The sequence below is a fragment of the Ictalurus punctatus genome, chromosome 14 (genome assembly GCF_001660625.3).
Source record: "Ictalurus punctatus breed USDA103 chromosome 14, Coco_2.0, whole genome shotgun sequence".
NCBI classification, from domain to species: Eukaryota; Metazoa; Chordata; class Actinopteri; order Siluriformes; family Ictaluridae; genus Ictalurus; species Ictalurus punctatus.
The window spans coordinates 10,128,421-10,144,984 of record NC_030429.2 but is presented as its reverse complement, the minus strand read 5'-3'; the positions used below and the strand labels follow the sequence as shown (position 1 = coordinate 10,144,984).

At 37.8% G+C, this 16,564-nt stretch overlaps 1 protein-coding gene across 7 annotated transcripts; it reads left to right on the top strand.

Moving 5' to 3' along the window:
- The first annotated feature begins 301 nt into the window (after positions 1-301).
- adad1 (adenosine deaminase domain containing 1 (testis-specific)) lies at positions 302-16,324 on the top strand. 7 transcript variants are annotated; one of them, XR_006983636.2, is made up of 13 exons: positions 302-385; positions 1,815-2,018; positions 2,948-3,082; positions 3,248-3,415; positions 4,464-4,538; positions 4,660-4,785; positions 7,339-7,462; positions 8,528-8,698; positions 11,508-11,740; positions 12,029-12,263; positions 14,221-14,353; positions 14,725-15,967; positions 16,053-16,324. XR_006983636.2 is itself a non-coding variant. In XM_047159984.2 (12 exons), exons 2-12 carry the CDS (start codon positions 1,838-1,840, stop codon positions 14,836-14,838), a joined length of 1,692 nt encoding a protein of 563 aa, XP_047015940.1. In that variant the 5' UTR covers positions 302-385; positions 1,815-1,837; the 3' UTR covers positions 14,839-16,324. The 7 variants fall into 7 exon arrangements, 6 of the variants coding, with proteins under 6 accessions (XP_047015940.1, XP_017340053.1, XP_017340052.1 ...); XM_047159984.2 differs by having other exon boundaries at positions 4,467-4,538; positions 14,725-16,324; XM_017484564.3 differs by having other exon boundaries at positions 14,725-16,324.
- Positions 16,325-16,564: the final 240 nt, after the last annotated feature.

Below are 16,564 nucleotides of genomic sequence, written 5' to 3'. Positions count from 1 at the left end.
CTGCTGTCTCCATTTCTTACGCGCTGAGCTGCTATAACATATCAACCAACTTGCGTTGAGTATGGGCGCAACCAAGTGTACAATTGGAGGGACACACACACCGTTTGTTTCTAAACAAACGGAAATATATTAAAAAGGAATAGACATAAATAAATAGAATAGATGAAGAAAAGACAGATCCGTTGACAGGGTCCATTAAAGGGTTACATATAGAAAATATTTTGTACTGTATATTGGGGGGGACAGATTGCTATTTCCTCAACATTGTGGGGCACAAGACCCCCCCTCAAAGAATGCGTGGTTACGCCCATGCCCACAGCACTCGGAGAACATGCAGACTCCACACAAACACGGGGCAGCGTTGGGAATTGAATCATCTCTGGAGGTGCGAGAAGAACGTGTTAAGCCACTGCGTGCCCATAAATTATGATTATTATTAATATTAATATTATTATTATAATAACAACAGCAATACATTTTTATACCGTATATATTGCAGTAATATCTGTCACTTGAAAGGAATCTTTGCAACCAGAATTTCACACTACTACTTCATACAGAGCGGCTCGAAGAGCCTGAGGTTTCATATAAAATGTAATGAAAGTGATATGTGCAAGTCATTCTAAGACAGTGTGAAATGGATGCAGATTCCCTGTACAACCTCACTAACGTGCCACTGGGCTTGAAATGAGTCCTTAAGTGGGATTCGGAGTGATTTGTGATCGAGCCAGAATGATCCGAAGCTCAGTGCAGGAGAGCAGCAGGGTTCATTTATTTCATTTAAGTTAAGATAAAACAGTTCCAGAAGTGTAAGCGACAAGATTAACATTGTCTGTAATTATATAAAATGAATGTTTCGGAGACTAATATGCTTTTAAAAAATAAATATATTATTTCAACTTGGTAGTAGCTGATGTAAACTAGCACGCCGTTAGCAAGTATGTTAAGATAGCTAGCTAATTATAAAATATACCATATGCGAGCTGTAACGCGCTGTGTGGCCGTTACGTCTTAAACGTTATTTCGTATGTAAATTCTATTTAAGCTAGTTTTAGGTTTTGAAATGTTATATTTATAAGTGTTTTGAATTCCACATTATCGAGGGCTTCCGTTTTGTGGCAGCTAGCATAGAGGAGCTAGCAAACAAACTGCTCTTCGGCACGCGCGATAAACCGTGACCTAGTTCAGTAGCAGAAGGAAAAACAGTTTGGAAAACGCCAGAACGTTGCTGTCACTGAAAAAAAAAAAAAAACCTTTACTTAGCTTCTTTTTTTGTCTTTAAAGTCATCCACTTTCAACTGTGGTAAAGTATGTAAATTATTGTTATTATATATATTTTAATATTCTGCTGTTAATGTAACATTAGGGATATAAATTCATCGCAGCTTTTCCAATACATATATATTCACATCTAATATAGTATAATATAATGTTTAATAGAATATTTAAAGTGAATATTCCATGTTTAATATCTAATAATATTTAACGTTAATATTTCATGTTTAATATACAATATTTAATATAACATTTGACGATACTATAATGGTTAATATAACGTCATGTTTAATAGAGAATATATATTATTTCATGCTAATATAATATTTAATATAATACTTCACAATAGTATTATAATTTATATACTATTTCATGTCTAATATATAATAATATAATATTTAATTTAATATTTCATGATTCTCTTGTTGACACTCTTTAAATGTCTAGGAAAATGAGAAAGATTTAAATCAATCAATCAGTCAAAGGTATTTCTTGGTAAACTTGTTTCATCCGAGCTTCTGTCTTCTCGATACTTACAGATTTACTTTCCCGCAGCTGGAAGATGTTAGGACGAGGAGGAGGGGCGTATTGTGTGTCCAGAGGGTCCACTTTTGCACAGATCCTTAAGAGCAACATGGTGGCGCCAGCCAGCTTCTCTTCTTTAGTCCAGCAGCCTGCTTCTGAATACACCAACGCCAACAGCAGCTCGCTGGACCAAACCTGCAGCTCCCCGCCTAAAAACAGCTGAGTCACCAGAAGCAGCTCCTGCTTCAAAAATACAGTTCATACCACACCTGAGTATAGTGTTTCCTCCCAGCGCTTGTACTTAGCTGTGGCTCCCTCTTGTCCTTCTAAAGTGTCATGCACTTGTTTCTGGTCAGCTGGTTGAAATGCACAGGCATATACTGTATAAAAGACACGTGTATAATAGATGTATGTGTGAAATTTGTTGCTTCGGTTACTTGTAAGTTGATGTGATTTGGATGGACGCATTTACTAAATAATAAATGTTAATTGCACACACTGTAGCTTGCCTGTTGTGCGCACTATTTTTCACCCCCCTCTACCCCATTCACAGGACGGCCACTGAGCTTGTATTCTTTGACCGATGGACCGCTTTCGATGAAGTAGTGATATTGACATGGCAGCATCATCGTGTGTGTGTGCGCGCTGGGGGTTTGGTGAAATCAGCTGCAGCTACAATGTTAGTTATTGAGCACAGTGCTAGTCCACCTTGTAGGTCTACAATTGGAGACTGTACCTAACGTCAGCACAGATTGATTGAGCTACAACTTCTGGCCCTTTTTGGACTATTTCTCAACACAGCCCTTTTTGGACCATTTCTCAACACAGTGCCATTGAAGTGTTAAAACCCAACATCACTGCCTGGTTCATTCAAAAAGTGCAGCACACATGAGCAGGTCAGTAGCACTGCTATTCTGAGGATGTTTCCCCACAAATTTCGCCCTAATTTGGTCATGGCCATCAGGCAGCTCTCCCCAATTGCACGACAGCTGCCACCCAGGGAGGGTGAAGGATATCACATGATTGATAGAGGAGACAGATTATGCCACCCCTCTCTCCCTGAGAGCACGGTCAAAAATCACTATTCATAGTCATTTCTGAAATTTTGTGTCAGACTTTTTTCTAATGTGGCTTGTGTATTCAACAGGCCCCAAACCGGAAATGATCCCCAAAGAACTGATCGACAGGTACCGGAGAGGAAAGACTCATCCTGTGTCTTTCCTCTACCAGCTTTCGCAGGTGCTACAGTTCCAGGTGGAGATGAAGGAGACAGTAACGACAGGTAGTTCAGTTTTTGCCATGTATTCGTTTAAATATTTGAATGGATTGCGGAAGTTAAAATATAGAGACATCACCTTCTATGTTTTTTTTTCCTTTTCTCCCATGTAAGATTTCCTGGCAAAATAGCACAGTGAAAATAATTCCTTCCTATAATTTTTCTTACCAGGAGGAGTGATTGGTTTCTACTTTGCATTCTGTGCTGTGATTGACGGAGTGCAGTATAAAACTGGCATGGGTATCAGTAAGAAAGAGGCCAGGGTCAGAGCAGCTCAGTTGGCCGTGGAGGAGCTACTGTCTAATCTGGAGAATGATGCAGTACAGCCTGATGCTTTGGGTAAACATATTCTAGTTTTGTGGAACGTGCATTTATTACTTTGGGTGTGACATCTCCTGGTAGAACAATATACAGAGATGCAAACTTGTCACCTTCCTGTGAAATGCACCATTTTGGGTCCAGAATAGATCATTATTGTGATTCGTCTAAATCCAATTATTTTTCTTTCTTTTCTTTTTTTTTTTTTTTCTTCTTCTTCTTCTTTTTTTTTTTTTTAAATGTTGTGGGGCGGGGTCTCTGCGAGGACAGTCTTTGGACAGGGTCACGGTGAATGAAATAATGAGAATCATGACTTCTGAGTTGTCCCATAACCCTGGCTTCGCACATCCAATGCTCCTTCGATGAGTGCATGCTTCACTGTGGAGCACCATCTCTGGAGGTCTGCCTGCTCGCCTTAAGCTAAGAATCTCCTAAAGATAACCTTAATCGTTATAACATTAACATAAGTGGGTAAAATCAACTGCGGCGGGTATCGATGTCAAATCAATAGCTAATTTGGTGGGTTGTGTTTCACAAATTATGGGGGGGGGGGGGGGGGGGGTCTTGCATCTTTGTCACCTTTTTCATCTGTGATGAGTTTGCATCGCTGAATAAACGCAATGCAGACATTTTAAATGATGCTGCAATATCAGTATAGATGGGGAGGTCAGAAAAATATTTCCAGGTGTAGCACATCTTAAAATAGGTTATACTTTTTGTTGTTCCAAAAAAAAAAATAGAGTACATTTTTTAAAGAAATGATAGCCGGTAAAATATGCCTAAATCAAATCAAGAATTTTGATTGTTTTTTTGGAAGAATTTTGAAGTCACTGGAGCTTGTACTGTATTTTCCAATAAACCAAAAAAAGGTCAAAATTACACAGTTGCTGAGGTTTTATGCCATTTAATGCCTCATTTTGGAACATGTTTCGTCGGAAGCAGAAATTTATATTGCAAATTTCTATTGCTCTACTAATTGCACTAAATATGGAGTAAACTAAATTTCTCTGTTGACTTGTGGTATTTGGTAGTCCATTATGGTTGATCTGTGCATGTATCTGGTTATCAGCAGGTCCTCCTCCTCTACCAGTGAAAGAGCAAAACTCCCCCGCCTCAGACGCCCGTCCTGGAAGGGCCATGTTTGGTAAATGTATTTTTAATACATTATAATTTATTCGTTTTAAACCGTCACAAGCAAGAACAAGAAACCTCTTCAGGATATTTGACTGGATGATCTTAGGGCGGATTTTTATTTTGTGTGTCAGAAATGAAAAATCCTGTTCAAGACCAGGTTCCCAGTGCTGTTAAGGAGACGTTCTCCAGGCTGATGGACAGTTCTCCAGAGTTCTCGGGCTGTGGTGGAACAGTAGCTGCGTTTGTTATTCAGTCTCGTAAGTTTCCACGTTAAAATTGCGTTCTTGAATAGTTAAATGTCATCATTCTTTTCACATGTGCCATAAGATAAGATAAAATCTTTATTGATTCCCCTGTTGGGGAAATTCAAGTTGACACAGCATCACAAGTAGGAGGAGTAACATCAAACATGAAAAGCAAAGAATTTCCATAAATACCCATATATCAGAAGTAGTATAAAAAAAAGATTAATAGAAACAATGAAACCGATCTGTGTGTGTGTTGTATACATATGCTAGGGTTCTAGCACTATATATATATATATATATATATATATATATTGTGTGTGTGTGTAAATATAATGTGTGTGTGTGTGTGTATATATATATATATATATATATATATATATATATATATATATATATATGTATGTATGTATGTGTATGTATGTGTATGTGTGTGTGAACGATAGAGAGACACTGAGTCAGTGGGAGGAACAAGGTGCTGTAGAGTCTGGTGGCTGATGGTACGAAAGAGCCACCCAGACATCTTGGGGCACGTAGCTGAATGAATCAAAACCCATAAGCTAGAAACAAGTTATTCATTTGGAGGAAAAATAAATAAAACCAATTGTTTAGGATCATCCCAATCTAGCTGCTGTAGATTAATTAGTCACACATTCTCAGCTATTCTGTTTTAAACCTCGCTATTCATTACACAAACTAGGCCAGCACACTTCCTCTTTCAATAATGCTAATAATCTTGTATAAAGTGAGCAGGATATTTCTCTCAAAGGCGAAACTAGTCTGGAACTGATTAGAACAGTTATTTCTTACCAAATAATTCTTAGCTTTGTCCTTATGTTCAGTATTCAGTACTGAACATAACGTCTTCCCCCATTTGTGTGCTTTACTACCTGGCGTTACCTTTACAACGGACTTCAGTTTCTGTCTGAGTCAAAAGGATCAAAGCTCTGCCAAGTCATTTAAAAACACAAGAGTTATATTAAGCTTTACACATCAACATACAGGACTAATAAGAAACAGCCCAATAGTCTAAGAATAGTTAGTATCGGACCTGACCAAATGGATTCCTGAAATAGACAGGAAAACTATATATTAACGTTGAAGCTGTATTGTGGTGGTGGTGGGGTTTTTTTTGTTGTTTTTTTTCTCATAGCCGTGATCACACACAAGTACAAGTCGATGTATTTACCTCAGACAGCAGAGATGAACTCTGTTGAGTAGAGCAGAGTTGAGTATTAGTAGAAAAGGCTTCCTCGATACCATACCTTTATTTTGGCTAAAGTTTGATCAGTTCCAAAGCACCTACTTTACTTTTTGTAGACTTTCAGAAGTGAACAAGATTCCTGTCTCTTGTTTTGTTTTAATTTACTGAATGTAATTTTGACCTGTGCGGCTCTTTCAACTGAAAAGTTTTCCAGCGACTTCAGCATGTGCATGTGACCACAGCTCAGCTTGCAGTGGCCTAGATTCTCCCTCATGGTTTGTGATGGTCTTGACTATAAAAGTGACTGCAGTCATTCTAGATAATTACAATCAAAACATTTTAACAATATCCATTTTTAGGTTTTACTTAATTTACTTCTACCTTATCTTAAACGTGGGTATCGAGAGACTCATTTTTAGGCTTAAATTATGTGATCGTTTGCCTCAAGTCCCTGTGAATAAGAAGATGCACCAGAAATAATAGCGTCTTGAGTGCGTTAATCGACTTGTACCACAGCCATTTGCCAACAATTACAATGTTTACTTTATTGATAAATGACACGTCACGCTTTTTACCAGTTTATAGTTAGTTCCTGTTATCACTTACGTTATAGCCACGTCATTTCCTTACCCACGAATCGCGTGCTCTCTCTCTCTCTCTCTCTCTCTCACTCGCTCTCTCTAAAAATGCAGCTTGTCATATCACTAAGAACCTGAAGAGCATAAACTCACCTGTCCTGAAGATGTTCCCGTGCTGGAAAACTTTACAAAACAATGTGGCCTTTACAAATCTTCTAATAGGTTTAAATTACATGGACTAAGTCCCTGTGTGTGAGCTGTTACTATAGAAACGTTGATGTATTAGAACGTGTGGATTAACGTAAACCTATCATGTACATTACATTCTGAACTACTATCTTGCTGTTATAAAAAATAATGCACACCTCCTGACCAATCGGATTCAAGAACTCAATCATGCTGCGCTATAAGGAAAATTAATCAACACCTTCTGACCTATCAGAATTTAGCATTCAGCAGTGCTGTGGTATAAGAATTAAGTAGTCAAGCAGTAGCTAAAACAAAGCTATAAGACGATATTATAATGTTTCTGATAATAAGTAAAGATTTTTTCTTACTCTATGCCACCTTTCTGTTCCACAAGCTTAAATAAATGCTGGTATATTCTGGGCTGCCCAAAGAAAAAAGGTCTTTTTCTAAAACAAGCACATATACATCTTTAATATGTCCTGCAGTATAATTTTGTATATTTTTTTAAATGAATCCTTGATTACAGGTTAATGTCCTTAGTTTATTTTAATATACTGGTTATCATTTTGTTCAGAACTCTTTGTTTCTCTACAGCAACTGGGTGTGAAGTGGTTGCTCTTGGTACAGGCAACTATAACACAAGTGAGAGTCTGGCACCTAATGGACGCGTCGTTCATGATTCTCATGCTGTTGTGACTGCACGGAGATCACTCATGAGGTCGGTTATCTTTATTGCTTGTAGTGCATGCCTTTTTGGCATAATATACAGTATATGTGACCGGTTGTCTCTGGTCTTTCAGTGAGACATTTGAGATGTATTTTGCGATGTAATTTGGTTACAAAACTACAGATTCTATATTATGGTCAGTTTGTCTATTATTTCTATGAATGGTTTTCACTGTGGCGTCTGGGGACCTCCAGGGGGTCTAAGATTTTTTTGTTGTTGTTAAAGCGGTTGAAAGCACATCCCATTATTATCAAGGTTTATATTTACATAAATTATATGTATAATATTTATAGTTGAGTTCTTAGCGTTATTAGCTGTTTTGGCTGGTCACTTGAATTTTCTGGGTGTAATTCAAAGATCAACAACTCAAAAATAAGAGCTTATAAATAATGTCAACTTGAACCAAATGTGTTTTGTCAGGAAAAAAAAATAGCTATGGCTCCAAAAAAGAGCCAAAATATCATTCTGCACATTTGAATAATGAGTGTAGTTTATGAGTTGGGTAATGTTCATAAAATAAATCTGTTCTGAGGGGGTCTGTGGGATTCATTTTTAGATTTAAAATATAACAAACAATATAACAAAAAATGTTATGCTTATAAAAATAAATTCTGCTATTTATTTTTCTATCATCTATTAATGAAGCTTAACATTTATTCAATGTTAAACTTAATTGGTCTTTTAATACTTGAATGAAAAATTGGATTTAAACAAAGTCTAATTTGGTTCTATTTGTTCAGCAAAAAAACAAATACAAAAAAAATTGGCAGTAAATATGGTCCTTGTGAAGTTGAAGTAACATTACCTTATATTGTGATACATGCAGATACCAGTGTTTGACCATAGTGCCCACTACTAATGCCAGTATAGTACAAAGTGTCTGTTGAAGTGTGTTAGCATGAGGCACTCTGGGAGCTGGTATGATTACCAACTTTGATGTGTAGTAGTGTACTGAAGCTTTTGCATGTTTTGTTGTGGAGAACAGAATAATGTCAATTGTTGATCATGTGTTAACGAGTTGACGGTCATTTTGAATTTATCGTGAATATATTGTAGGTATCTGTACAGGCACCTGTTACTGTTCTACAGTAGGAATCGCTCTCTGCAGGAGAAGTCAGTTTTTGAGTTGGATGAGGACACCAAACTCTTAAGTCTGAAGAGCCACCTAACCCTTCACTTGTACCTCAATCAGCTGCCCAAAGGAGCTGCCCAGATACCCTCTCACCTGTAAGGAGTGACACACTGCCCACACGTAGAAAAAAACATACACTCATGTTTCACGGTTCATGTCATCATTAATGGCCACGGAATTGCCACTTCTGGTGAAATGTGCTCACTGTATAAAGTATCACATAATGCTGTTATAAAGCCTACATAGAGAACTAATCACCGAGCACTTTATTAGGAACACTACACTAATACTGGGTACAGTCTCCCTTTGCTCTCAAAATAGCCTCAGTTCTTCGAGGCAAAGATTCCACAAGTTGTTGGACACATTCCTTTGACATTCTGGTCCATGTTGACACGATTGTATCAAGAAATTCCTTCAGATTTTTCAGGTGCTCTTTCAACCTGCGAATCTCCAGTTCTACCACATCCAAAATGTGTTTTATTCGATTCAGATCCGGTGACTGGGAAGGCCACTGAGCTCATTGTCATGTTCATAAAACCAGTTTGAGGTGACTTTTGCTCTGTGACATGGTGCATTATCATGCTGGATGTAGCCATTAGAAGATGGTAAATTGTGGCCATGAAAAGATGCACATGGTGAGCAACAATACTCAAATTGGCTTTAGCATTCAAGCAATGATTTCTTGGTATTAACAGGCCCATAGTGTGCCAAGAAATCATTCTGCACACCATTACACCACCTCCACCAGTCTGGACTGTTGACACAAGACAGGTTGGGTCCATGGATTCGTGCTGTTGGCACCAAATTCTGCCCCCACCATCCGTGTGCCTCGGCAGAAATCCAGAGTCATCAATTCAGGCTACGTTTTTCCAGTCTTCAGCTGCCCAATTTTGGTGAACCTGTACCCACTGCAGCCTCAGCTTTCTGTTCATGGCTGACAGAAGTCAAACCCAACGTAGTCTGCTGTTAGCCCATCCTCAAGAGTCGACATGTGCATTCTGAGATGCTTTTACAATTGTACAGAGTGGTTATCTGAATTACTGCAGTCTTTCCATCAGCTCAGACCAGTCTGGCCATTCTCTGTTGACCTCTCTCATCAACGAGGCATTTCTGTCCACAGAACTGCCACTTGTTTGATGTTTTTCTTTATTGCCCAATTGTGAGTAAACTCTAGAGACTGATGTGTGTTACAATCCCAGGAGATCAGCAGTTCTAGAAATACTCAAACCAGCCCGTCTGGCACCAACAATCATGCCACTGAGATCACATTTTCCCCCCATTGTGATGGTTGAACATTACTTGAAGCTTCAGGCCCATATCTGCATGGTTTTATGCTTTGCACTGCTGCCACACGATTGGCTGATTTAGATAATTGCATGAATAAGTAGGTGTACAGGTGTTCTTAATAAAGTGCTCAGTGAGTGTATATGATGACAAATAGAATGCTTTTTGTGATTTGTTTGGCAGACACACAAATATTGCCTCTCTATGGGATCTCTAAGTTTCTTTTAATACAAGTTTGTATCTTTGTTTATATATTAATATTGTCTTACAGATCATGCTCAGTATTGGCACACTTAGCTTCATAAGAGGCACCTGCCAAAATTACTGCAGTTCAGCTAACTAGCCATGTGTCAGGAACAGTAAAAGCATGCCTTACCGGGGAAAAAAGCCATTAAGTCATGGGTTCAGATTTTACTGTATACAGTAATAAGCTATAGGCATACATTTAAACTGTGTAGTCCATATTGTAGTGTGTTCATTTGTATGTATCCATGTTTTTTGGTCAATTTCTAAATTTACCACAACGTCAACAATGATAGGTCACTAAAATGTCTGTAATGAGTACTTTTTAGTAATATGGTCTTGCCTGAATGTTGTCTTAAATTATTATACAACCCCAATCCCGAAAAAGTTGGGAAGAGTATGGAAAATGTAAATGCAAAGAGGAGTGATTTGTAAATGTATTTAAACATTTTTAAAAAAGCATGTATATTGACTTGTATTTAGACGTTCCAAAAAATGTTGGGACAGGGGCAATTTAGTACTAATAACGATGTGACAAGTTGAAATAAGAAGTTGATGTGAAACGATGGTGGAAGCATGTTTTGTGGTCCAACCAGTCAACATTTCAAATAGTTTTTGGACAAAACAGCAGTCGTGTTCTCCGGTCCAAAGAGTAAAAGGACCATCCAAGCTGTTATCAGCGTCGGGTCCAAAAGCCAGCGTCTGTCATGGTATGGTGGTGTGTCAGTGCCCATGGCATGGGTAACTTGCACATCTGTGAGGGCACCGTTAATGCAGGAAGATATGTACACACATAGGAGTAACACATGCTGCCATCCAGAGCAGGACAACGCCAAACCACATTCTGCCCGGATTACAAGTGCATGGTTGCGTAAGCAGGGAGTGCAGGTGCAAGTATGACCTGCCTGTAGTCCTGACCTGTCTCCGATTGAGAATGTGTGAATGTTATGAAGCACAAAATAAGGCAACGAAGGCCCATACAGTTGCGCAGCTGAAGAAATGCATAATTGATGAATGGGGGAAAATTCCACCTGCTAAACTTAACCATCCGGTGTGTTCACTCGGCGCCCAAATGTTTAATAAATGTTATTAAAAGAAAAGGTCATGTTACACAGTCGACTGTCCCAACTTTTTTGGGGTGTGTTGCAGTCATCAGATTTTAAATGAGTATATTTTAAAAAATAAATTTAATTCACAAAGTTAAACATCAAGTAATGTGTTAATAAAGTGTTTTCAATATAGTACAGGGTGAATTGAATTTTCAAATGACTCTTTTTGTTAGTTTTTTTGCATTTTCCATACTGTTCCAATTTTTTTGGAATTTTGATTGTATTTATGTTGGATGTTATTCTTTCTTTCTCCACTCTCTCTCTCTAGTCGTCTAAGCCCTCTGTCCATCTCAGCATGGGAAGTAAATAATCAGATTGGTCTACATGTGACTGTAGATGGAAAGGTCTTTTCTGTGTTCTCTTCTACACTCGACCAAAGCGGTTCTCGTATCATCAGTATGTCGGCTACTGACAAAATCACACAATGGCAGACTTTGGGTTTCCAGGGCGCACTACTGAGCCACTTCATCGAGCCCATCTATGTCAATAGCATATTCATAGGTAAATGCACGATCTGAAACAGAAGAACCATCTTTATCTCTTGCAGCTTTCAGTGACCAATAAACAAAAATATTTTGCTACTGTTATTAGAAACAATATGGGGATGTGTTTGCTTCCATTAATTGAATGCATAATATTAATTTACCCAATGAATTGTAATATCAGTGTACATTCAGGTCCTGGTGTTGCTTTTTGTTCATGCAGCTTGTATGGTGTGTGTACTTTAAACGTTGTTAGTAACTTGTGCTTTGCTGTTTCTCTTGACACACAATGTCTGTTTGGCTTTAGGTAATGAAGGCTGCAGTGATACACGTGGTATGGAGGTTGCAGTAAATCAGAGAGTAGATGGCATCACCTCCAAGTTGCCCATGTATTACTGTTTGTATCGGCCACATATTAGCCTGGTGCCCTCTGTGATCCCCATAGACGCCCACAGCACCCAGAGGACTCTCAGCCTCAACTGGAGCCAAGGAGATGTTTCCATCGAGGTTGTAGATAGCGTGGCGGGAAGATCTGTGAAGGAGTGAGTTTGTCTGATTATCTTTCTTAAAAATTTTTTATTACAGGGTCACATCTTTACCCAACCTTTACAGTTAAGGGCAAACATTTACATCTAGGCTAAAGACATCCAAACTCAGATTTTCACAACTCTACACATTTAGTGTTACTCTTTATTTGAGGTCAATTATGGAATCTACTTTGTTCACATCAGATGTGTTTTTTAATTTTTTTTTTATTAGAACAGATTTATTTCAGCTTTAATTTACTTTAATTTAGATTTTTAAAAAATATTAGGTGGCATTTCCTTGTTTAATTGCTTAACTTGAGACAGATGTTTGAGGCAGCCTTCCATAAGCTTCTCACAATACTTTGCCGGGATTTTTGCCCATTCCTCCTGACAGAACTGGTATAACTCGGTCACATCTGTGGGCCTCCTTGAGATTTAAATTAAGAAAGGAAACTTTGCTTGTATTTCCGCTGCTGTTCACTACAGAGCAATGTAGTAATGTAAAGTACATGATGTTTGTTTAATTTTATTTACATTTTATAATGAGCATAGTTACAGCTAACAACTTTTAACATGTAATTAATAATTATATTTTTTTAAAAAAAGCAAAACACTAACTACATGCTGAAATTCTGCAACTAGCACCTACAGCTGACTCATAACCATCTTCCAGTATTTTTTCTGTAGTAGTGTACAGGATCACTGTGCTTAGGATCATTGACTATGTTTACATGGACAGCAGTAATCTAATTATTGACCTTACTCTGATTAAGATAATAATGTAATTTAAGGTGTTTACATGAGTCGCTTTTAGAATACTCCTGTCATGTTCCCATTTGACATGTTTTAGAACATAATTAGATTAACAGCCCGCGTCATTACGTCACCACGCCGTCCGACGTCCCTCCAGAATTACACGCATCAGCATACAGTTTGTCTTCGTTATGGTACCGTATACAGTTTTGGGTGTTATTTATTTATTTATTTTACGAACGCTTTAAGTGCACTTAATTGTCATGCTGTACATGCTAACAGACAACTGCTTGAAGCGGTGGGTGTGTCCCAAATTGCGTAGTTACCGTCTATATAGTAGCCGAGATACATGTATTTTTCCCCACTACAGGCCTATAGTAGGAAAGTATGCGATTTGGCACACAGCCGAACTCTGTTGTTTGCCGTAAAACGTAAAAGTGCCGTGTGTGATCGTGTTCTGTCGCAAAATGCAGTGAAATCTCCCACACGACGCTCATAATGTGGTTAAGGTGTTTACATGTCACTACTACACGTCCATAATGCGACTAAAACAGGAATACTCCACCTGTCTTAATTAGATTATTGCTTACTTCGATTATGACCTTAATTAGATTAAGGTAAGTAAAAATTGCTGTTTACATGGTAGTTTCTTAATTAGTGTATGGTCTTAATCGCATTAAGAGTGGATTATTGCTGTCCATGTAAACGCAGCTATTGTCCTGCTGTCCTGCCTTCTATTTTCTAAAGTGAGCCAGTATATTTTCTAGCAAAACACCCCCGCAACATGATTCTACCTCCTCCATTCTTCACAGTTGGGATGGTGTTCTTGGGATTAAAAACTTGACACTTTACTCTGTACATCTGAAGCCTCCTGGGCTAATAGCTGTGTGCTCAAATACATGATCTTAGACTTTTTAACTGCTAGTTGTCCAAAGGCCACCATAGCTGGTAGGTTCAGCAAATCCAATTTCCCAGTCTGATATATTCCCTCATCCCTTCATATTTAGTAATATTTGTATTCTTCAGTATCAGTTGGGGATATTTGACAGTTCTATCAGCTAAATCGGTCAACATATTATATCTTGGTATATGTCAGCTCAAACTGATTTTTTTTTGTGTGTCATTTAGAATTTTTGTTGTGTAGATTTTTCTGTTGGTAAGGCACTGTTAGTGTGTCAGACTTATCTTTCTTTTGTATGTTTGTTTGAATGGCTTTTAGGTCTCCCTTTAAAAGTGGTCCTGCTCTTGCTAGTCGTCTGTGTAAAGGTGCCATGTTGAGTCGTTTCAACTTTGTAGCGAAAGAGGCACATAGAGAGGATTTGCTAGCTGCTGTGTCCTACAGGGAGGCCAAGGTAAACAAACAAAAAAAAACAAACCCCACTTAGAATAGTTTTGTCACCCAACCCCCCCCCCCCCCCCCCCCCCCAAAGTGCATTATACTGTAGACATGCCTGACAACAGTATTACATTTTCATTATTTTACAAACAGTTGCAATTAACAATTTAATCTTTTTTATTTTATTCTTTTGCTGAGTAATAATCAGTCCTAGCCCTAAATAAGACACAAGTTGTGGGAGGTTTATTAATATTCTGATGATCACAACCTAACACTTATTAAAAAGTCTCATATTAATTCACGGCTCTAGACTGAGCAAGGTTGGATTAAAAGGTAACTCGGAACTTTCGGTAATCTTAGCGGTCTGTATTTGTATTGGAAATGTAGATGATGGCGAAACCGTACCAGGAGGCAAAGAGCGTTCTGAAGTCGTACTTTGCCATGAAGGGCTACGGACAGTGGGTTGAGAAACCACCTATCAGCGATCACTTAACAATGTGAGACCCAATCTGCAGATGACCGTCCTAGCTCTGAGGCGCCTTCGGAAGAAAGGTTTAAACACTCAGCGACAGTTTGCATTTAGCATCAAAAAGGAAATAAGTGTTGTATCTTTATACTCTTCACATTTTCAGTTAAAAAAAGAAAAAGGGAAAAAAATACTGGTGGAATTTAAAAGCAGTTGCATGTGAGAGACACATGATTTGTTGTGTTTAGTCATAAGGTTCTTGTTTTTTTTGTTTTCTTTTCCTCTCATATTTTTACTTGGTGCTTTGTGAATGAGTGATGAGTGGGGCTGGGCTATATGAAAATGTAACATCAGTGCTGTAGTACATCAACATCATGAGGTACTTTAACAGTTTCCTGATTATTTTCATGTGTAAGTGCTTTTATACCCTCATTGTTTGATTATATTCAGTTATTGATTAGTTTTGGACTAGTTGATTTATTTTCCACCTTTTTCCTGGTTAAATTCTTCAATTATGTGTTGAAATAAAATAAAAATAAAAAAACACGCACACAAAAAACTCTCCACCTGTATGAAAATGTTTTTCATAATATGGCTCTACATATTGTGTAATGTACCATCTGATATTTTCACTTACCAATTGGCCTTTCTTTACCTTTATATTTAAGTTTTTGGTCACTGAAGGAAAAATGTTAGCTTGTATGCTGCATCCTGTAACAGGAAGTTTACATTTCCACGATATTTCACAAAAAGTGAAACTCTATATTAAAAAAAAGCTTGATAAATAATACAAAATAAAATGTAAAAAAAAAAAGGTTCTCAGGTTAACTGACATCATGTCGTTTTAGATTTCACAAATTCTTCAGATATTTCAGTTAAAGTTCTGTTTAATTTCAAGTTTGTTTTTTAATCACCAAGGTAAGTAAGATAGTAGTGATGTAGGTGTTTCTTTATGAAGTGGTGTTGCTAGTTTCGAAAGGTTAGGGTCTGAGGAGAGCGCGTCCTCTCTTGTTACTAGTAATACACAGGAAACCTCGACATCCTGTCAAAAGTGATACTGCAACTAGGTGCCTTCAATATTTGTATGTGTGAAAGATAGGATCATAATCTTACTCTTGAAGTCACTTTTTTGCTTGCAAGGGAAGAAGAGTTGGGCATGCACAGGTAGCTTTGAAGATTATAGTTATATTTATATGTATAATAAATGAACGTTTTTGCTGTATAACCAACTTGAGCTTTTATTCCACAGGCCTGTGTGATTTTGCTTTACGCATGACATTTACCTTCAGCTTAGTACCTGCTGTGTGTATGTGTGCAGAGACGTGGGAAATAACCAGCTTGGGCAGTTCTCATAGTAATGGTTTTACTCGTGATGTATTTATGTAGCTCAAAAATGACTTAACGCTTTAGTGGCTTTAGTCGATCTGGAAAATAATCAGATGTATGAGAAAAATGTACTTTTTTTTTTTTGCTGCAAATGTCTATTATATTAATGTTAGTAAAAGCTTTAAGATCATCAAATGCAGTAAGCCTTGTGTTGTTTAAAGGCTGCTTGGTAGTAGTGTTTTTTTTCTGTAAAATAATGATTTTATAAATGCACTGTAGAATTTGGTGTAGTTAAGTGGTACAGGAAGGCATATGCCCATTTCTCACCAGCAAAGAAATCAACCCCTTGTAAGTGTATTAGTCTGAAGCTTGTTTGCACCGAAAATATGCGACCCACATTATATGATCATGGACGTAAACTTTCTGTTAATGGGT

Coding starts and splice junctions, on each gene's coding strand:
- adad1 (XM_017484564.3), top strand. CDS start 1,838: ATGTTAGGACGAGGAGGAGGGGCGTATTGTGTGTCCAGAGGGTCCACT. Junction 7,463..8,527: donor GCACGGAGATCACTCATGAG/GTCGGTTATCTT, acceptor AATATATTGTAG/GTATCTGTACAGGCACCTGT. Junction 8,699..11,507: donor GCCCAGATACCCTCTCACCT/GTAAGGAGTGAC, acceptor CTCTCTCTCTAG/TCGTCTAAGCCCTCTGTCCA.